Source organism: Cyprinus carpio, chromosome B1, assembly GCF_018340385.1.
Source record: "Cyprinus carpio isolate SPL01 chromosome B1, ASM1834038v1, whole genome shotgun sequence".
NCBI lineage: Eukaryota > Metazoa > Chordata > Actinopteri > Cypriniformes > Cyprinidae > Cyprinus > Cyprinus carpio.
Genome location: NC_056597.1, coordinates 17,857,791 through 17,880,676, shown reverse-complemented (window position 1 = coordinate 17,880,676; position 22,886 = coordinate 17,857,791). Strand labels below are relative to the sequence as shown.

The following is a 22,886-nucleotide window of genomic DNA, read 5'->3' as shown; positions in this document are numbered from 1 at the left end:
CAAAACTCATTTGAATCATCAGTGGCAAATTCTTTTAATATGAAAACATATTTACAGCTTGTGAGTTGAGAGTAGCCTACATCTCCCAGGTTCATGAAACAGTCCTCTGTAAAATGCGTTGCACACACACAAATATTTGGTTTGAACTGTTCTGGAACAGTGTTGTAAATACAACTTAACCACTGATGTCTTCCTCTTTTAGAAGGCCAAACAAAGTATTTTTGCTTTCGCAACGGAACAAACAGCGTCTCTATGATATGGCGGCGGCAGCAACAATACTACAGCGAGAATCGAAGTTACTCCTTTTTTTGCATAAACATTTGGGCGGTGTTATGCAAATCTTCCAACATGGTGACATACGTAGACATGTGGGTGCGTGTTTAAACGAGGCGTTTTAGGAGGGCGTGGACGATTCTTAACTTTTATAAAAAATATCTCTTTGGGTTTGAGAATTTAGTCTTTGCAACTTTAGGGATCTTATCTGTGCATGAACAGCTTGTAACACTCCAAAGAGAAAGGAAAACTTGAAATTGCATCATACGACCCCTTTAAAGGTAACCTTTGACTTCCATTGTATTTTTTTTCCATATTATGAAAGTCAGTGTCTACCACCAACTGTTTGTTTACCAACATTCTTCAAAATGTCTTTGTTTGTGTTCATTATAAGACAGAACGTCTTAAAGGTTTGTAACAATTTGATGGTGAGAAAATGATAACATTTTTGGGTGCACTATCCTTTTAACGGAATTAAAATTATATACATACACACACATATATAGGCAACACTTCTCATTTACAGCTAGTTTAACATTTATTAAAATAATTATAAAAAAAGTATATAGACAACTAATAAAAACTAACAAAGTTTTTAAAATGACAAAAAAACTAAATCACTAAACTTGAACTAAAATGAAAATGAAATTCAAAATATGACTAAAAACTATAATAGTATCTTATATACTAAATTTAGTTATACTAAAACAACATTGATTAGTGGTTTATAAGTGAAGTGACGTGACATACAGCCAAGTATGGTGACCCATACTCAGAATTCGTGCTCTGCATTTAACCCATCTAAAGTGCACACACACAGCAGTGAACACACACACACCATGAACACACACCTGGAGCAGTGGTAAAGTGGTAAAAATGGTAAAGTGTTTTTATTTGTGTCATTACCACCTTATATCGTTTTCATTACTTAAAAATCTACACCATCACCCATTATAACAAAATCCACTTGATATTTTGCAGGATGATTGATAAAATTTTATAAAAGAAACGTTTCATCCATGTGAAAACATCTATGTAGTAAAAAATGCCATACTCCTATACATACTGTAGTCTCCTCTCCTAAATTAATAGTATTTCAGGTTTTTTTTTTTTTATCTCACAACAACCCTCTGTCTCTTTTCCTCATCTGGTAGTTGAGAGTGTGATCGAGCATGTGCCCGACGAGGGAAAGATGAGGTAACTGGAGAGAAAACAGACAGAGACAAGGAGGAAGAGCAAGGGAGTGAACCAGAGGAGCCACAGTATGTCACAGCAGCTTGAGAGGAGATTGGCCCACTACTGGCTGAACAGAGAAAGACAATGGAGCTTGAAGTAATTAAGTTCATTACATAATGAAGACTCTATTTTTTGAATGAGTCATAACAGCGAATGGACATCTGACATGTCAAGCAGTGACAGAAGTATACTTCATATAAAACTCATATAAAAAAAATGTCTAAGCATGCCATTATAGGACCTCAGCTTAAATAAGTGGTATTAATAATAATAATAATAATAATAATTCTTTCCCTCTTGTGTTTCTTCCTTTATTTCAGTGTGAATTGGAAGAGAAATTATTGAACATGAACTAAAGTCATCTAAGATTGAGGAGTTGCTTCCTAAACGCATAAGCAACCGTGAGCAGAGAGACATTCTGACATTGCTTTGTAAGGTTCATGAGCTGGAACTTGAAAAAACTGAAATCCAGTCAACTGTTCTCTGCAAAGAAAATGTTCTCCGAACAAAAGACTTCATCATTCAGCACCATGAGCAGCAACGGACACTCTGTGATGACATCATACACCAGCAGAAGGCTCTGGTTCAAGGTTGTGGGTCACTGAAGTGACCTGATGTCTAAGAGACAGATTATAGCATCTGACATTTGGTAAATAATCATAAAAAATATTTTTTTTCATTCTGTCCACAGATCATGGGCTTTGTGTACCTGAGGAATTACAAGAGCTTTATTCACCATACTTTTGTGAATTAAGTGATGGAATCTTTGACCAAATATTCAACCTTCATACTTTCACCACAAACCCCAGAGCTGTAAGCTTCTATTTGATCTCTTGCTTTCTTCCTCATTTACCTTTCCCTTTAATTTGCTTTTTAAATAAACATTTCAAAAGTTTGAGGTCAGTAAGATTTTTGCTCTGCAATTGCACACACAAATACGGCAGCACGTGCTGTAGCCTGTATCATTTCATATTAAAGCACGAATGTGTATCAGATCCACGTCACATTCAGCAGGGGCAACTCTTAAAGTAATAGCAGCCAAATAACCTAATATCCTGGCTGCTGTGATGTCTAGAAAAAAAGAATAAAAAGGAAATCTTTTGTAAAAACTTTTGTAGCTTTAAGGATTAATCTATATTTAATTTAGAATTTAGTGTTTGGTTACTTTATTCAATTTCTGTATAATTCTTTTTCTATATTTATTGTAATGGGTTTATGCAAAGATTGTTTTAAGTTCACTTAAATTAGTTGTTATTTTTTAAAGTCTAATAAATATTAAAATTGATTGCTATCAACTATACTGTTATGTTAGTACAGTCAACATTACATAGTCAATGGTTAAATAAAAAAAGAACAATTTCCTAGAGACATCAGTAGTATTGGTATCAGTGATGCTCGCCTTTAGTCATAAAAAAAGATGCCTTTAAACAAATATAAAAATATACTGTCTTCATGTTGTTTCTACATTAATTTGAAGATTAAATGTGAATTTATTGCAATATAAAAGTATATTTAAAAACATTAATGTTATGTAGTATTAATCGCGATTGATTTCAGTAAAATTATTTTTTTTTTTAATTCGACTGACAGCACTAATTATAATATATTTTAAAATGTAATTTATTTTCAACAGCCATTATTCCAGTCTTCAGTGTCATGTGATCCTTCATAAATCATTCTAATATGATGATTTGGTGCTCAAGAAACATTTCTTATTATATCAATGTTGAAAACAGTTATGCTGCTTAATATTTTTATGGAAAGCATGATTTTAAATCTTTTTAAGGTCACTTTTGAACAATTAAATGCATCCTTGCTGAATTAAAAGTTTTCATTTCTTAAAAAAAAAAAAAAAATCATACTTATTTCAAACTGTTGAACAATATTGTATTGATTTATTTCTGTTTATACAGGATCACTCTCTTATGATTATGGCCAGCCAAATGAGACTTGGTGTGATCTCTGATTTAGAAGATGTAGATAAAACACAGCAGAACAACAGGAAGTACAGTCCTTTAGATAAACATCCCCATGATTCTTCTTCCTCTGGGCTGGATTATGACAGGTAAAGTGTGTAATGAGAAAAGTAGACTGCCATGTTCAATTGGAATATAGTATGCTTTGATCATTTTTTATATTTTCTATCTTCCTTATTATAGTGACAGTAACAGAGTTTTTAAATCACTGTCTAAACTTAAGCCACAGAGACGGCACCACTTATCTACTAGCCCAACTCTTTCAATGAAGGTAAATACACAGAAGCGCTCATAGACTCTGAGCCACCCTAACTGACAGAATCATTTCATCTTTTACCATGTAAACAAATGACTTTACATGAGACAGTCTCACAATACACTTTTGACTACCAGAACGAAAGTATCAGTAAATCAAATCAAAAAGGTAAACATGAACTAAACTTGATGTAACTGGACATTCCCAGATCTTAATCTATTTTAAAATAAGACTACAACTGATTTTGCTCAGATTTGTAGTTTGTAATGTGGCTGACTGTCGTTGAGCAGGTTTGTGCTGTTAAGGATTTGACTCCTATATGTCCTACTGAAGCTGTGAGTCCAGACACTCTGAGGGAAATTGTGAGTGACACCAAGAGCATCTCAGTCATTGCAGCAAAACGTCGCTCAGACCTAGCAAAGGAGACCAACTCCAGAGTCGCTGGTCTGGCTTTGGCCTCAGGGCTCAAGTCCTCAGTGAGCATGGACAGTCTAGATTCTACTTTGGCAGATGAGTCGACTGAGGTCAAAAGAAACCCCCCAAGACATGGAAGCAAGTCCCAGTCAAAACAGGACTTAAAGACATCAGAAGGCAGAATGGAGCTCTCTGAGAGAAACCAGCACAAGAAACAGTCCAGATCTTTTGAAGCAAGCGAAAGGGTATGAGCACATCTATGTGTACCTCCATCTCTGTTGCTTTAGTGAGTTTTGAATTAGCTAAATATACAAAGAAATTAATACTTTTATTCAGCAAGAATGCATTCAATTGATAAAAAGTGACACTGCTGCAAAAAAATAAATAAAAATCTATTTCAAATAAATGCTGTCCTTTTTAAACTTTCTATTTATCAAAGAATCCTGAAAAAATTATCATTTCCACAAAAATATTAAAGGGCAACTATTATGCAAAATCCACTTTTACATAGTGTTTGGGCATAAATGTGTGTTGGCAGTGTGTGAACACAACAATCCCACAATGATAAAAATCCACCCACTCCTCATTTTTGAATCATATTTAAACCATGCAGTGTGACGTCACATTGCAAAGGGCTGGGCCACGGGGGTTGATTGACAGCCCTGCATTGCTATAGTTTCCGCCCTCAGCGGTTGTACGCTGTCCTCCATTTTCTTAGCGCTCGAGCAGCTGTTCCGTCAACAATGACTTGCAAGCAATCCCGATGCACTCTGTTTGGATGTAAGACAGAACATAAGAGTCTTCATTTTCTAAATGTCTAAATGGTTCCATAAAGAACCTTTAACATCTGAAGAACCTTTCTGTTTCACAAAGGTAAGAAAGAGATGGTTCTTTAAAGAACCTTTGACTGAATGGTTCTTAGTGGAACCAAACATGGTTCTTCTATGGCATTGCTGTGAAGAACCTTTTAAAGCACCTTTATTTTTGAGTGTAATAACAGCTGTGAGTCACTGAATAAAAGTCAACCAAACTGACACAGGCACAAACCAATCCCAAATCAATCTTAGTCAAACTGAGTGTGTCTGGTGTTGAGCAACATCAGGTTACATCACTGTTTAATGACGTATCAGTACAACTATTGGATAAATAATCAAAATGTGCATATTACATTGGAAAAGATGATATAGGCTATATCAGTATACCACAGCATGAAGCTGTTATCTAAACCTTTTAACATGTCATGTTATTCTGTACCTCTTTAAGTGAACCAGTGCCCTTAATGCATTCTAATAAAATTATGGCTAGTTAAATCATTTAGATGTGGCTTTATTTAATAATCACTTATATTAATACAGCCACAATAATGTAACCATATCTGATATGGCCTGACAAGGAACAAGGTCTTAAGTGAATCCATGAGATTCATGGATCATTGCATTTCTCTCTTTCAAATCCAGAAATGCTTTATTTGCATGATTGTTGACATTAAGTATTTTTATTTATAGTATTTTTTTTTGTATAATATAATATTTATTTATAATATTATAGGTGACGTAAATAAGGCCATGTTCACACAGCAGCAGAATACGGTTGTGAATTTGAGTCCTTAATATGGTTATGTTAACACACAATACCGTAATTTACAGAAGTGACACTCTGAAATTTTCAGGACTCATAAACGCATTTTAAAGCTCACGCTGTGTGAACGGAACAGGACTGGACAAGTGTGAGAGATCTGCTCACAAACACGTGTCTGTATATGTTGCGGTTTTTCACATGTGGTTTAGGTAACTAACAATAACGCAGATATGAGCTGTGTGTCATCTGAAGGTTTTACATCCAGTTACTGTAGTGGAGCTGCTCTCATCAGTTTTGTGTGCTTTGCGCGACACGAATGTTCCGCACTCCACCCAAATATAAAAGCTGCTGTCGGTTAAAGAAGATTTGAGAGATGAACTCATAGCTCGACTGGATACGGGCTTGACTCCCATTGCATGTTCAGTATTTGAGATGCTAATGTAAGCTGCTGTGTGAATGGGACATTTCGAGACTCACACAAGTTAATGCGGTTGTCAATCCCAAAAATTGAGTGTGAACCACACAGCCTAAATGAATAGGGAAAAAGACTATGGTGCTTATAGGGAAATAATCAAATACTGTATTAAAAAAAGGTTTGAAGTAATAAATCACTCAGAAAAAAAACAATGTCAAAAAATGATGAAAATAAAGAAATTAAATTTTAAATTAAAAAAGGAAATGTAAATGTTTTCTAAATTCCCTTTTAAAGTGTAAAATAACATTCATATAAATAACACAGGAGTAATCTCTGTGTTTGAATTTGTATCTCCCTTCTCACATACTGTAAAAACAATCCCACTGAAATCCTATGAGAGGCCACTTGATCTCGGGGGTTCGGTTATTTTTGTAACCGAGTACACAAGTGAACCATTGAAATTTATTTTGAAATAAAATAACTCTGCTATTTTGTGACAATGCTGTTGGTGGCCCTTTTTTGTCATTCTGAAGTCGACACTACAAGCCGGTCTATTTATTTTAAGCTGTGGTTTCCTGTGAATATTTGTGGAAGAGAGGCAGAACTCTGGAATAACAGCATATGATTTAGTTCTGGCTGAAAGGCGGAGCATTTCTCCTGTGTTCACACCCTACTGTGAGATTACATATGTAGCTTCAAGCATTCGTGCCCTCTTTAACAGTTTGCACATGGAACATTCTGAAATGTAGAGCACAAGAAGACAAGATTTAGGTGAGTGATGGATCATACTTTATGGGAACAGATTTTGGAATGAAACCGCAATGTACATGTCATAATTTTTGTTTTTCTCCAGAATTCTCAACTCGACTCATTGCAGAGATGATTATGTTACATATTCCAGCTGGGTAGTTTCCATAGTTTCCACATCATTCAATAGTTTCCAGTGAAAATGCTAAAGCAGCTGCAGTTTTTCCTTCTGTTGGGAACATTATTTATCATATTCTTCATAATAGTTCACTGGGATGACGTGAGAGATGGGACTTTTTATCTGCACGTGGCTTCATCATCTCCTGCATTACCCACAAACATGTCTTCTGGACACTGGATAAGTGAGGATTCATTTCTCTGGAAAGAGTCAAGCAGGTCAGTCAGACCAAACCTGACAATCATCACAACTCACCTAAAACATGATCAAGGCCCAAACAACCTAACACAAACTTTTACGCAGTCTTTTCCAACACACCTCGAACTGCGTCAAGCACATCGTAGGCAATTAATAAGAGGACTTTGTTCAGCCAATAGCAGCTTCAACTTCCCTGGAAAATTTAAGACATTTGACCAGATTCCAAGTAAAGCCCTGGACCATCTTATTGTGGATGATCATCATGGTGTTATTTACTGTTTTGTACCAAAGGTAGCCTGTACCAACTGGAAACGAGTCATGATTGTGCTCAGCCAGAGCCTGAAGGCACCTGATGGAGCTCCGTATCTGGATCCTCTTGACATACCATCAGCGTTATCCCACAATGCTACTCTGCATCTCACATTTAACAAGTTTTGGAAGCTGTTTGGTCATTTCTCTCATCCTTTGATGCATCACAAACTGAAGAATTACACTAAGTTCCTTTTTGTACGGGATCCTTTTGTACGACTTATTTCTGCTTTCCGGAACAAGTTTGCTCTGCCTAATGAGGATTTTTACAGACAGTTTGGCTCTGTAATGCTTCAACATTATGCTAATATCTCAAAGCCCCCTGACTCTGCCAAAGAAGCCTTCGCCGCAGGTATCAGATTGTCCTTTACTCACTTTATTAAGTACCTGTTAGATCCACAGACTGAAGAGGAGAAGCCATTCAATGAGCATTGGCAGCAGATGTACAGACTCTGCCATCCGTGCCAAATTGAGTATGACTTTGTTGGGAAACTGGAAACACTTGATGAGGATACAGAACATTTGTTGAAGATTCTTGGGATGGAAAATCAGGTTCGCTTTCCTCCAGGGTACCGCAACAGGACAGCTGCAAACTGGGAACGAGACTGGTTTACAAACATTTCAGTAGCTGACAGGAGAAAACTGTACAATCTTTATGAAGCAGACTTCAGATTATTTGGATATGACAAACCTGAGACACTTCTGGACGAGTGACAGAAACAGTTGTCCTTTAAAAGAAATTACATGTATATAATGTGAAATAAAGATTGATTGTACAGATGTTTCGGTGCTTCAACATTTTCTAATTTATTTGACTAAAACAGTGAATTGTCAGGTGGACATTTTTAGATTTTATATAAAACTTGTTATAAAACTGTTGTGTGTTGTATTGCTAATGAATGATTTGAATCAAAACAACCCGATTAATGTTTCACTCGTGGGAATTTAGTAATAAAATGACAGAAAAATTACAAATTAAATGAAACTGAATGATCTAAATTGGTTGGAATAGACCTTATGGGTAGCACCATACTGATTTTTTGACAGGAATGAAAATAATGGCATGCAGTGCATAAGGTCCTACTAGTTCATGTAACTGTCTTCTACATTTAAAACCATTTTGTCTACTACATTTTGGAAAGATGTTAAGTTAGCTGAACAATCAGTATGTTGTTAAACAACAGTACAACTGTCATACTTCTGTCCCTCACAGCCTCATTTTTATTCCTGTCGAAAATTAAATATGGCTCTACCCTGACCAACGTCTACTGACCAAACCAAAGCATTCATTTGTTTTGGCCACAAGGATGCAGTGTGTTTCCATTGATTTGTTGCAGAAAGAGCAATACTACAGTCAGCCCTGTGAGTAGCACTCAGATGGAGTTCTGAAATTTGACTGAACTTATGAATCTTTAATACTAGAAAAAAAAATCAAATGTAGAATTTATGAAATGAGGCATATTTTGACAGCTATCAAAGGCCCAGTGAAAGTGAAGGTTCTTGTTTTTATTTGAAACGACATCTCTGACCAAAAGTAGAGAGAACAAAATAATTGGAGACAGTTATTGATTTACCTCTGAAAAAAATTTAATAGCAAAAATATATATTTACAATCTAGATGTAAAAGGTATTAATAGGTCAATATAACCCTTCTAATTAAATTATTATTAAGGTGGAAAAGATCTAATCATTTCCTCCCCCCACCTACAATCCCTGCCAGTACCGAGACTCAACTTTGGGTTACAAGTCCGACTCCCTAACCATTAGGCCACGACTGCCCCTAGATTATGAATATTATTACTATTATTGTTATTATTATATATTATTATTTAATGCGATTATCAAAAAGAAATACAAAATATATTGTTGTTGTAATCTGTTCACTAGTTAAACTGGACTATGCAATAAATAATGGTACTGAGTGTTTTGTTTTTAGTCATATTCCTTCATTACCAGTGAAGAGATGAAAAGGTCACTGTGCATTCCATTATGCAAAAAAAAAACCTCCATTTGTGTTCTCCGTCAAACTGACTAGAACTGAATAGTCTAAAAAGGTCAAGGGCAAATTCAGCATCAAGTCCAGCCTTCTGAACCACTGTCCTCTTCATCTTGCCTATGCTTCTGCTGTATGACAGCTTGAAAGGTTGTGTGGCAGGTTCTTTTAAAGTTGTCCCCTCTACGAGATGCTTTAGAATAAAGGTCAGTACTAATGGGCAACTGCAGTCACCCACAGGAACAGGATGCAAGCAATTTTTTGTTTTCTTGTGACCCCTGTCCTGGCTGACTCATTTCCATTATTTCTCACTTTAGTTCAGTACATTCTTTCACCCCCCTGAAAAGTGTTCCCACTTGTTGCGACATAATGTAGATCAGTGAATGAACTAGAAACAGAACAGGATTAATAAAGAAAGTGTGCAGATCCTTCTGGTCGCACTTTCTGCTAACAGTGAACAAAACAGGGACAAAAAAATGTCATTACAGTTATTTTTCATAAGGTCAAGATTTTTTTTAAAGCAAATAAAACCAATTATTATCACTGTCTACCATATACAGATGTTTTTTCAATCTCTGGCATATTTCACATGCTACTCCAGACAACAGCACAAATGGAAGAGTACAGTATGTATGGTGTCCCATACTTAGAATTTGTGCTCTGCATTTCACCCATCCAAGTACCACAACTGCCCCAAAAAGCATAGGTTTGTCAGAAGTGGAATGTTTGCTTTGACCAGCTGGTTTAAACAGCACATTAGATTTTGTACAGCCTTCAGAAGAGCCACACTGGCAAAAACAAGTGGATGGTTCATTTTAATGATGTCCCGGATCACAGATTCTTTTGTAAACAAAGTACGGTTTTAAGCCAGCTGTATTGGATTTGACAGCAGCTACATCACAATGCTTCACAATGCATTTCACATGCAACTCTGAGAAGGCATTGACACTTTTACCTATGGAATGATATTAGCCAATCATAACAGTGGCCGTTTATGGGCAAGTCTTCAAGGAACCGCCTATCTGGGAAAAAAAAAAAAACTGATAATAAAAGGTTTATCAAAAGGTTCTGACAGATTTTGGCTACACATCTGTCCCCAAAATATGTTTAAGTGCAAACACATACAAAACATGTATTATTAAAATAAGCCTAATTATAATTTTCAGACATGAAAAAAGCATAGCTTACAACACAGGCACAGTGACCAGGCCCAGGGTCCAGATGCATAAACATAGATACTTTAAGACTATGTCTTAAAAACTAGTTTAGTCAACTAGCAATTAGCCAGTTCTTCTTTTTCAGATACAAATTACCAGTCTAACTTTTTATGTAACTAAAGCCTTCTACACTGTGCAACATGGATCTGATAAACTTTGGTGGGACCTGCATGTAGACTGTACGATGATGACATCTACTGACTCGTATGCTATGGCGCACGTTTCTATAGAAGAATAAAATTTCATCAGCATGCACAAGTGGTAAACAAAATAAGCATGATGAATCACACTTTGGCAGTTGTAGTTTTTATGTGTGGTGAAAAAAGTGGAAGCGGCGAAAGAGGAAGGGATAAGAGCTTGAGGTAAGCAGTTTATGTTTTAGCACCATGTTGCGTTGATTTCATGTCTCATTTTTCATGCACATGCACATACATGCACACTATACGCATTTTCATACTACACACAACATATATAGAACATACTTTTTAGATGGTTGCAAAGAAGTATGTGATTTCAGACACAACCCAGGTGTGCTGATGCAGGTTGGAAATAAAATTGGCAGGAAAATAGATCCACAGGAACAGGGTTGACCTAGGATAGATAACACATATTCTGTGTCTGACAGAAGCAGCATAAGAGCACCAACCAAGAAAAAAAGTATATCATTTGCAAAAACATTATAAATTTTGCAGGTTGTCTCAATTAATTGGGTTCATATTGTGCACCTGTGATCCTTTCATGCTCTGCACATGAGAACAGTTTAAGTAGTTCACATTAAGTTGCATCGTTATGAAAACCCTAGTACCTTGCCTTAAGTGTAAACACTGAAAACTGATTAAAACTTAATCAAACGCTTAAAACAAATGCCGTAAGTCATTTACAAATATAATTAGCAAAAAAATCCATTAATAAAATATCTCTGTGGTAGGAAAAAACAAAACCCCCTAAAGGTTTTGACATTTACATATTTGGATAGCTCAATCTTAATTAGATTCTACAGGGATGTGAATATTGTGTGGTGTGATGACAGCTGTTTCAAATGATATTGTGTACCCAGCAAATGTAACTATTAGATGAGAATTTAAGAAAATATGTTTTAATATTAAACAAATATTGTTGTGTCTGTGAGAGGAAGTATCAAATGAGAGTTCTTTTTAGTCCTTCCTAAAGAGATTTGCCCTTGCTTAAACCATTTAAAGAAATAAGCAATCCAGCCCTGATTTCAGACCAACTAAATGTGCACTGACAGAATCAATACCCGGCTCTTTAACCTCTTCAACCTCACCCAGGCTACAATTTTTTTGCGTTCCTGCTTACATGTGAGCAACAGTTAGGACAAGTCTGCGTAGGTGTGCTTTGTGTTACTTACCTCGGGCCTTGAGAGCACTTTCCTTTTTTCTGGGAAGCATTTTAATTTTCCCATGGGTAGCGGCTGTGTCACAGTCATTTAAACCAGCTACATACATTTATGTTCGTCCGCACATGTTACCTGGGTAAAATTCCAGCAAATTTTGTGGTGAAATTAATAGAATTTGCCTCAAATACATGTGGCTTTCGTCTGAGAGCTACGGTGAAACATAGAAGGGTTGCCAAGTCTGCGGTTTTCCCATGGAATCCGGATACTTGATCCCTCCCCCCGCCCCCCAGGTTTGACATATTGCATAAATTATATTTGACTGAAATGCTTGTATACATATATTTCATATTCTACAAATAATAAAACTGTGCTAGATGTTAAAGTTTTGTGAAGTGAGCTTTTGAGCTGTGTTTATTGGAATATCTTTGATGTGCACACAGACAGTCCTGAAACAAGGGAATGCCGCAATAGTGTATTGGTGTTATTTATGTTTTTATTCTATATTTATAGCCTATATCACAATTTTATCATGAAAAACTGAGTTTTGTGATTTAGGTTACTCATTTTTGGGAATGTATTCTGATGATTTTTAGATTACTTTTAGATTACTTTTTTTTTTATCTAACTTGTATAAAACTTAGCCTACCATTAAATATACCTTATCGATTTTTTTTATTATTATTATTTATTTATTTTTTTATCATATCAACATCATAAAATGCATTAAGCATTACGTTAAACCATGGTTTCCCAAATGGGGCTTAATGTAAGAACTGCAGTGGTGAGTTGATAAAAATCTAATAGCCTAATTAATAAATCATACAAATGTAAATTAAATTATTTAAACAGTTGAACACAAAAAGTAGGAATATTTAATTTGTTTACTTGCTTGTCAATTTGACCATTAAGCGACACTGAACTGTAAACGTGTTGTTAAATTTAAATATTCACTTCCTTAAGAGGTATTTTTTAGATAAATATCTCATATCAAAAGGGGTTTAGTATTTGTAATCTGATTATGAGCTTTATAAAATGTAATAATTACAAGTAGGCTACTTGATTTTTGTAATCTGGTTACTTAATCCAGATTAGCCTACATGTAACCAGTTGCTACCTACCTCTAGCTAAACTTTACATTGAATTTGTGCCAACGGCCTTACCTAGAATTATCATTAAGAATTTTTACATCAATTTTAAGTGGTGATATTGAGAAATAAATCCACCAATGACCCAGAACTGTGAATGAAGATAAGTGAATAAAAGAGGATAATAAACCTGACATTTGATTGTATTTTATAAGATTTAGAGTCCTAGATGCCAGGGAATGCTTCGCTTGAGCAATTATGAAGAAGATAAGAGCAGCACACCATCCGAAACCAAGCCTGAGGGCTCTGGATGGTCATTGGGTGGTCCTCACTGCTTCCTGTCCTTAAATGTTATCACTGGTGGGTCAGGTGACTGTGGTGACTGAATGTCTCTCAGGCTTATTTTGGGCAAGTGTGTATGCGTCTTGTACAAATGTGTTGGCAGCGATGTCTTGAGGCTGTGTGTGTTTGATTTTAGGCTTTTTTTATGGCTGCGATTTGATGCTCACCCTCTTAACATGCTTAAACACCAGTGTGGACATACAGTAGCTGAAGCCGCCTTCCTAGACAAACACCAAGCAGCGAGGCAGGAAAGAGAGAGAGGAAAATATGGAATCAAGGAAAGGTAGACCTGGTGAGTATGTGGTAAATCTTTGTGTTAACAGGCAGGAAGGAAAACAGATTGCTGAGAGGAAAGAAAATAAGAGAGAGCATGATGTTTATCAAGTTAATCATAAAACACACTGAAATTTTTAATTAATAAAAGAATGAACTATTTTCAAGGCATGTGAAAGGAAACCACTCCTAGTTACTGTTCTTCATTTGGGAGATTTTCTCTGTTCTGACTTTCTGAGAATGTTGAAAACATTTTTTGCTGCTTAATATTTTTGTGAAAACTGTGATACTTTACAATTGAAATGGTTGTGGTAAGATAAAAAGAAAATGAAAAAAAGTTAATATTTAGCAAGGGTGCATTCAATTATGGATCAAAGTGACAGTAGAAACATTACAAAAGATTTCAGTTCAATGTTGTTCATTAAACTTACTCTCCAAAAAGCAGAAAAACATTGATATTTGATAATAATAAGAAGCATTACTAATAACAGAGCAACAATAATACTTAAGCTGAAGTATCTGAAGGATCATGTGACACTGAAGACTGGAGTAATGATGCTAAAAACATTTTTTTGCTTCACAGGAATAAATGACATTTTGGAATCTATATTGAAATAGTAAAGAAATAATAAATTGTAATAGTATTGTAAAAAAAAAAAAAAAAAAAAAAAAAAAAAATTTTAAGGACTAGATCCACACATCTCAGCTAATCTACAGTCTACACATAATGAGTGAATGACAAGAGAAAAGCCACTCCCATGATGCCATATTTTAATGTCTTACAAAGCATTTATCCTGTTGCAGTTATGTTTGTTAGTGTTAGTATTAGTCATAAAATGCATTGCAGTATTTGCTGTGGTTTAATCAAAAGTGACATGGACACAACTCACATATCCATGATAATGCTGCAGAGGAAGCCCAGGGTCTCTAAAGAATCAGTGAACGGATGGATGAACAGGTGGGAAAGTGTCTCATTTGAAAGTGTGAGGAGGGGGTGTATCAGATCCAGCACATGTTATAGTGTTTGAAGGTCATAGCTGTTTAGACTCATATTTCATCATTAGTGCAGTTATATCATTGTAATGAATGATGAAATACACCACTCTTTAATGATATTATTTTGTTTAAAGAAAATATCTGAAATAAATATAAACAAGCCAGATGATAACGCATACCTTCACTGTAATTATTACTAATTAATAATTATAATTGCAATTATTAATTATATGAATGATAGTTACATTTTATATTAAAGCTCCAGTATGTGACTTTTGTAATTGACCACAAGAGGGCGCATTTCCAACAATAACAAAGGCGAAGCTTGATGACGCTATGAAGCAGGTGACGATGGGAGATGTCGTTTTTAATGCGTTTTCACCATAGCAATGTATCTAAATTGGATAAACGAATCATGATCACGGATGAGGTAATTTATTTGTTTTTGTATTACCTGTATATATGATCGTATTATTTTATGTCATCATAATTAATGTACTGCAAGGAACGTGAAATGTTATACTATATTATCCCGTTATAACTTACAGCTATTTGTTAAATGATTTGTTGGGTTAATGTTGTGCAGTGTTACGTGTTTATGGTTAATGCCGTGTTGTTTAAGGTGCTCAAACCAATCGTTCTAAAAGTAAATTTGAACGAACATTTGCAAGTAATGACTAAATATATTTTTAACAACACATATCCGATTGTATTTAATTGTACTGCCATAATCTCGGTCACCACACGTGATAAAAATCCTTACCTTAGTACAAAGAGCAATATAACTTTCGTTTTACTGGCACTTCAATACTCGCCAAAGAGTTATCGTGATCCATAACAACGACAACCAAACCATACGCGCGGCTATAACATAACAACCACTTCCGCATTTGACCATGTGATATTCCGGTGTGGTGGAACCACTGATCTAATATATATAGATCAGTGGGTGGAACATCACATGGTCTACACCGGAAAAAAAGTATAGAGCGGACATTGCGTCACTGAGAGGCGACATATTTTTTCCGGGACGGCCAGTTATTTAATATCGGAATTTCTCTGAAATAAAAAATCTTTGGAGACTTTTGAGATATTGTAAGTACACAACTGGAGGAAATATATCACACTGTGCAAGTTATTTTCGGAAATTTTATTACAAAATTCCTACATATTGGAGCTTTAAGCAAATTATGTTAATTATAATATATATTTTTAATATATATAATATTTTATTTTATTTTAACTTTATTTCCAATATTACCATATCCAATATTTCCTGATTAATATTTTGCTTTTTAAATTACACACTTCACTCTCTCTAATTTTTTTTTAATGTGCTGTTTAAATTAACTTTTACATGACTTTAACAACATATAAAAATGCAAATTATAGTGTGATTCTTCTGAAACAATCATAATAATAATATTCTCATTTAACCTTTAAAATGTAGATTTAGCTAATCAAAACTATGTGCAATAATCAAATGCTCTTGCAATGCAAATGGACACCTGGTAAACAAGTGACTATTTCAGAAGAATATAATCTTCATCTCTACTCCATTACACAGCCAGAAGAATATTGTGTGATATAGTTTACAGAGAATAATATCGTGGCTTACTGCTTTAGTGACGTAGACCAACAGTGTTCAACAATGAGCAAATCTTACACCCTTAAACTCGTGAGACTTCACTCCAGGAGATGTGATCACGATGGCAGACACATCCAGATAAAGTTTACACCCTGAGGAGACAAAGCTGGCTGACGTGACCCCATCTTAACAGGGGAAAGCTGACAGAGATGGCGAGAATGCCTCCTGTGGCTGCTTCAGTGCTTCTTCTGTACACTTTTGAAACGCCATGATGACTGTCTTTGCAGAGAGCTAAAGCGAGAGTGCTGAATACAGCTTCCAGGTTGGCCTCCCCCAGACCGGAGGAAGTATATATTACAGTCTGTGTTTCACAATGATCATTAACAAATAAAAGCCATTCAAAATCAATGTCACTTAAACTAATTAAGTGATTTTTTTTTTTACTATACTATATTACTATCTTTTATTTATTTGTAATTTATGCATTTACTAATTATTTTTGAAATAGTCATATTTTTATGGTTGAGACACTGACAGGTCCTGCAGTCACTGTAGATGAACTTAATGCATTCACTTTTTTTTTTCAACAATTCCATTCATCAACCTAATCAACAGATCAGTAAGTATCTCAAAATAGTTGAAAACTTTTTTATCTAATCAAAACACTGCTGGATGCCAATTTGATTATTTTCATCAGATTTTTAGAAAGTGAGAAATGATGAGATCACACAGCATGCCCTGAGGAATCAAAAAACTTTAATTAACAGTTCAGTAACTTTGCTCTAACTAGCAAGATTTTAATGGTCCCTCAGTGCTTTGTTTTCATGATAATATTGCCACATATTTAAATTATCTTCACATACAGTTTGGAGTTGATAAGATTTTATCTTATAGTCACAAAAGATGCATTTATTTAATCAGAAATACAATATTGTAAAATATTACTTAAATTAAACATTTTTCTCTTAAAATACATTTAAAAATGTAACTCCTGTGATGGTAAAGACGAATAAATCCAGTCTTCCGTGGCATGTGATACTTCAGAAATCATACTGATTTGGTACTCAAGAAACCATTTTTATTATTATAAGTGCTGAAAACTGATGATCTGCTTAATATTTTTGTGGAAACCATTTCTGGATTATATGATGCACAGAAAATTTTAAATAAATGCATTTATTTGAAATAGATTTTTTGTAACATTATTATTAACAAATATCTTTATAAAAATGCACCTGTGCAAAAAACTTTTTTTTTTTTAATAATTACAGAACATCATGAGTATAAATATAAAGTGCTAAAAGTGAAAAATATCAAATACTTTACAGAGGGAGGTGGGGGAGTCAGTGATTATCTCGACTGCAGCTCTAACTTCATAAGACAGAACAGTTTAATCAGTCAAAATGGGGAGAATAGGCTCTGAGTGCTCCTTGAAGTGAAATATTTAGTTGGCATTGTCACAGATCAATCTTTCAAGAACAGTCCAGCCACTTCAGCGCTCACATCACCATCATCCTCAATCAGCATCATCTGGCTAAGTACATTGATTTGCTGGATTTCCAGATGCAGTGCTGATGTATAGTGAGTTTGGCAGCCTGACAATTAGTTGTGACAGACTTCACAGCTCTGTGGTGTTTATGGTGAGGGAATATGGACTCGCTCAATCAGACTTTCTCTCGCTCTCCTTCATTGTCTAGACAGACTGAAAGAATACATAAAGTCTTTAGAGTTTTGAGACAGTCTGTTAATGTAATGCATGACGTCTGTATATTGAATTAATTGAATGCATTGCAGTACCCATTATACCTTTCTACTCTCTTTGGGATTACTGTTGATTTTAAATTGTCAGATTTGCATCATTTGAAAGCGCAGAAGCAATTTACAAGTTTCTGTCTCACTCAAGTCTCATGACACCTGAACCTTTAAATGTTTAAATGGCATTGCAGTGTTTTCTCTTGCTGTAAATAAACCTTTAGAATCGCTTAGAGTTGATGTTGTAGTGTATCCTCTAAAAACTATAAGTAAAATATGTTTCCTTATACCCATACAGCAAATATTTTCTGGCCAAAATATATTTTAAGTATATGCTATATATATATATATATATATATATATATATATATATATATATATATATTATGTGTGTGTGTGTGTGTGTTGTAAAACAGTGAAGGTCATTGAATTATTATTATTTGAATTATAATAACCTTCATATACAAAAATAGTTTTCAGAATTTATGTCAGGGGCAAGAAAATACATTTCCAATCCTACAGCAAAGCCTTCTGTCTGTCTGTCTATCTATCTATCTATCTATCTATCTATCTATCTATCTATCTATCTGTCTATCTATCTATCTATCTATCTATCTATTTATTTATTCATTCAACTGTGTTTCATATTCCCACTTGTTATAGACAACAAATAAAATTTTTCTTCAAATATGTTCAAATATCTTTTCTTGGAATGAAAAAATATATGGAGGGCTGAATATATATTTTAAATGGACTTTAAAAAATGTATTTATATTTTTAAAATATATTTTCAAAAATATACAAAAGATGGCCAAAATACATTAGTTGAAAATTTTTTTAATTTATTTTTTTTTTTTAAATATTTTATTAAATATTTACAAAAAATTTTTTGTGTATATTATTTAAAATTTTTTTTATATTTTTTTGTTTTTTTTTCTATATGAGTATTGCATGTAAACACCAAGTGTTACAATAAAATATTCAACCCAGGTAAACAAGCTTTGCCAATATTTGAGTTAACTAATTTATGTTATTTGATACTTAACACAGTTTAATTATGTTTATTATGATTTTAAAATGAACTACCTTATTGAAATTCCGATTCTAATTACTCTTATTAAATTGTTTTCATATGATTTATTTGCTGTTTTAAATGATACTCTGTTAAGCCGCATATTTGATTTGATTGATCTAAACAATATTTAGTTAATATTTGATCTGATCAATATCTAATATCTGATCACATCTAATAGTATTATATTTAAGATTTTACTTCTTCTACCCCCAAAATGCACCAGTTCTAGCTTATAGTTTAGTTATAGTTTATAACTACAATTTTAAGGTGCTTCCCCAACACAACTGCTCAAACCTCAGAGTTACACAACACTAACAGTTTGATGCTGAGACTAGAAGGCAGAATTAGGACCACCACAGGTTCACTACATATACACACATATTGTTAATTATAGGTTTTGTCAGTTATAGACTCAGAATATGTGAATGCACAGATAGTATATACTATACATTAAAAAATGCACTTATTGTATAATAAAAAAGTAATGCATACTGCCAAATAATCTACTTAGATGAGAACAAAGTCTGGCCCAGGCTGCATAAGTGACTGAACACCTAAACATTGAAAAGGCGAGCCAGGACCCATCACCTAGCATCAGTGCCTGTCTGAGTTCACTGATGCTCTTGTCTATATGAATAGGACCAAATTCCTCCATCAGTGTTCCAACATCTAGTGTTAAACCTTCCCAGAAGAATGGAAGCTGTTAAAGCAGCAAAGGGAGGTCCAATTATATTAACACCAATGGTTTTTAAATAAAATGTTTAACAATATGGGTGTAGAGTTTGGGTGTACACTTTGGTCATGTGTGTATTTATAACTACTGTAAATACACACACAACTACGACCTAAAATTACCCACATTCATATCTCTTGGGCAAAATGTCACTATTAATCTGCACAGAGACTGTGCCGATGAAGATGAACTCATTGATAATGTATGACTGCGCCAGCTCAGGACTGCCAGCTCGCAGAATTCACAGTCATTATTTTTAATAGGCAATATATGTGTGTATGTTTTGAAATTTGATTGATGAAAAAGAAGAAAAGCAATTAAGAAGAAAACAATATTAGTCATACCTGTTGCTAATGCAAAATTATAGCTTAAGCCTGACAAAAACAGATCACTTCTGCACTTTCAAGGTTGAATGTAGGCTTGATATCAGGATATCAGAAAGTATTTTGGTGTATTATTAAAGAATTTGCCACTGATGATTCAAACGTGAATTTTAAGCAGTGTAGAGTAGCGCTTGTTGTTTGTCGTTTCTCTGTTCACAAATGCAGACATGGTTTTATGTTTACGAGGCCCGATACGCAAGGCGTAAAAACACAGTATAAGTCATTATAATCAGTAATTATGTACCCACTGGGTGCAACGAATGCCTTGTTTGTAATGGGTTTTATTGGTATTGTCTCATCGTGCTGGGAGACGGCATCACAGTATATTAAGGGGCGTAACATTTCCATCACACTGGATAGCTGGCCAATCAGAGCACACCTCGCTTTTCAGAATGATGAGCTTTGTAAAAAAAAACGATGCATTTCAGAAATGCGGGGCATAGAGGAGAAACAATAATGTACATTATGTGGAAAATAATGTTTTTTGAACCTTAAATCACATAAACATTGCATTACACCAAATACACAAATTAATGTTCTTTTTAGTAACGCCACATTACCCCTATAAGGAAAGTGTTGGTGGGTAGCCTGAACAGCTGAGAGGTGGATAAAGCACAAAAGAAAGGAACAGAATGGACATCTCCAGAAGTCTTTTAAATGCATTTATCATGATACAAGATGTTCCTGTGCTAAATACAGTGACAGCACAATGGTTTTATTTCTATCTGCTATCCACATTCAAGCCATTAGAATCAATCAAATTACCTGATTGTTCCCAGGCTGCACTACAAGTCACTTAAGAGACCCTGGCTGCTTGTAAGAAAGAGAAAAAAGGGAGCGAGTGAGAGAAGGGCAGGAAGGACTGAATATGATTTAGTAGTTTGTAAGTTCTCTTGACAAATTCTAGGTAATGTGCTCTGTGACACATAATGCTTTTATGCTATTGATTGTTGAATCTGCACTCAACAATACATACTTTGCAATGCCTAGAGAGAGGAACCTATACACAAGACACCTCACACAATTGACTTTATTGCAGAAAACATTCATACTTCATATTCATGGAAAAAATAAGTACCTGCGTAAACGTTTGTAAAAAACAAACAAACAAACAAAAAACTACTAAAACAGAGTATTGAGGTATACATAACAGTAAATTTAATGTCAGCAAACAGCAAAATTTTATTGATGTTGTTTCAGCTTATGACTGAAACATTTAAAACAATAAAATTTTAAATCTCAGTCTATTTTTATTTCACTAATAGGTCTGCCTCCATCATACCTGTCAAATTGCTTTTTAGTTACTGTAGCCTCTTATGCAACTGCTGCAATAACATTTCAAAGTCAATAAAATATTGAATCTTTTCACCAGAGGGCATTCCTCCTCACAGAATATTAAAGTGCAAAGCCAATTACCCAGTGTAGTGCAAGAAAAAAGCTAGAGTCTCAGATTTGTTTAAAAATTTTACCAAAAGTATTATCCAAATCAAAAAAAATATATATATATTTTGTGACCTTGAATTCGGTGTAATTTTCAAGTGAGTTTCGTTTCTACACAGTGAGCAAACAGTGAGATTTTTACATTTTTTAAAAGAAGATTCTTTTGCTAAGCAAGGCTGCATTTATTTGATCAAAAAATACAATGTAATATTGTGAGACATTACTGCAATTTAAAATAACGGTAACACTTTATAATAACTGCACACTATTAATCATTAATTAAGCATTAGTAAACAGATAATTCATAATTTATAAAGCATTAATAGACATTAATAAGTAGTTTATAAATACAGATATAAATGCTGTGATTTAAAAGCATATCTATAATGTGTTTAATAACTTTATTGTCATACTTTATTCATGATCAATTTATCATTTCTAAATGAAGTATAGCATTATTTACAAACCAGTTATTTGCCAGTGATTCATAAGATCACAAGAAAAATTGTTTTTAAAGTAGTAAAATTCAGGTAGTTTAAAGCATTTAGTAGTGGTCAGGTTTAACTATTTATGTGAGCTCATCTAAAGTGAGGACTAGTTATGCCTTGTAAAGCATTTTAAAGGATATTTAAAGGCTCAGTTATCTTCTAAACAGGAAAAGGAACACAAACAAACACAACACACAGTGATACAGACATAGAAATATTAACAGCCTTTAAATCTCATTTGCAGCTTTACAAGGCATAAATAGTCCTCACTTTAGATGAGCTCACAAAAATAGTTAACTAACAAATACATATGTTTTATAACTACCTGAAATTAACCATGAATTACAGTAGAAAATACATGTTAATAAACCATTTAGCTAAGTAACTAAACTATATGTCTGAATAATAAGATGTATAATGCCATTTAAATAGTTTTATTAATCATTTACTTACATTTCTAAGTGATCTTATGAACCACTGACAACTCTTTATAACTGGTTGTAAATAATGCTATACTTCATTTAGAAATGATAAATTGATCATTATAAAGTATGCAAAAGAACAATTATTAAATACATTATAGA

At 34.1% G+C, this 22,886-nt stretch overlaps 2 protein-coding genes across 2 annotated transcripts; both read left to right on the top strand.

Annotated features, from left to right (window-relative positions):
* The first annotated feature begins 615 nt into the window (after window positions 1-615).
* Window positions 616-4,524, top strand: LOC122135883. The gene is made up of 6 exons (XM_042716831.1): window positions 616-1,694; window positions 1,830-2,099; window positions 2,201-2,322; window positions 3,423-3,574; window positions 3,669-3,756; window positions 4,032-4,524. The coding sequence occupies exons 4-6, from the start codon at window positions 3,435-3,437 to the stop codon at window positions 4,404-4,406; spliced, it is 603 nt and encodes a 200-aa protein (XP_042572765.1). The 5' UTR covers window positions 616-1,694; window positions 1,830-2,099; window positions 2,201-2,322; window positions 3,423-3,434; the 3' UTR covers window positions 4,407-4,524.
* A 2,201-nt stretch (window positions 4,525-6,725) lies between these two features.
* On the top strand, window positions 6,726-8,355 carry LOC109081356 (carbohydrate sulfotransferase 12-like). Its single transcript, XM_019096340.2, has 2 exons — window positions 6,726-6,919; window positions 7,002-8,355. The coding sequence occupies exon 2, from the start codon at window positions 7,098-7,100 to the stop codon at window positions 8,292-8,294; it is 1,197 nt and encodes a 398-aa protein (XP_018951885.1). The 5' UTR covers window positions 6,726-6,919; window positions 7,002-7,097; the 3' UTR covers window positions 8,295-8,355.
* Window positions 8,356-22,886: the final 14,531 nt, after the last annotated feature.

Coding starts and splice junctions, on each gene's coding strand:
- LOC122135883 (XM_042716831.1), top strand. CDS start 3,435: ATGATTATGGCCAGCCAAATGAGACTTGGTGTGATCTCTGATTTAGAA. Junction 3,575..3,668: donor TCTGGGCTGGATTATGACAG/GTAAAGTGTGTA, acceptor TCCTTATTATAG/TGACAGTAACAGAGTTTTTA. Junction 3,757..4,031: donor GCCCAACTCTTTCAATGAAG/GTAAATACACAG, acceptor GTCGTTGAGCAG/GTTTGTGCTGTTAAGGATTT.
- LOC109081356 (XM_019096340.2), top strand. CDS start 7,098: ATGCTAAAGCAGCTGCAGTTTTTCCTTCTGTTGGGAACATTATTTATC.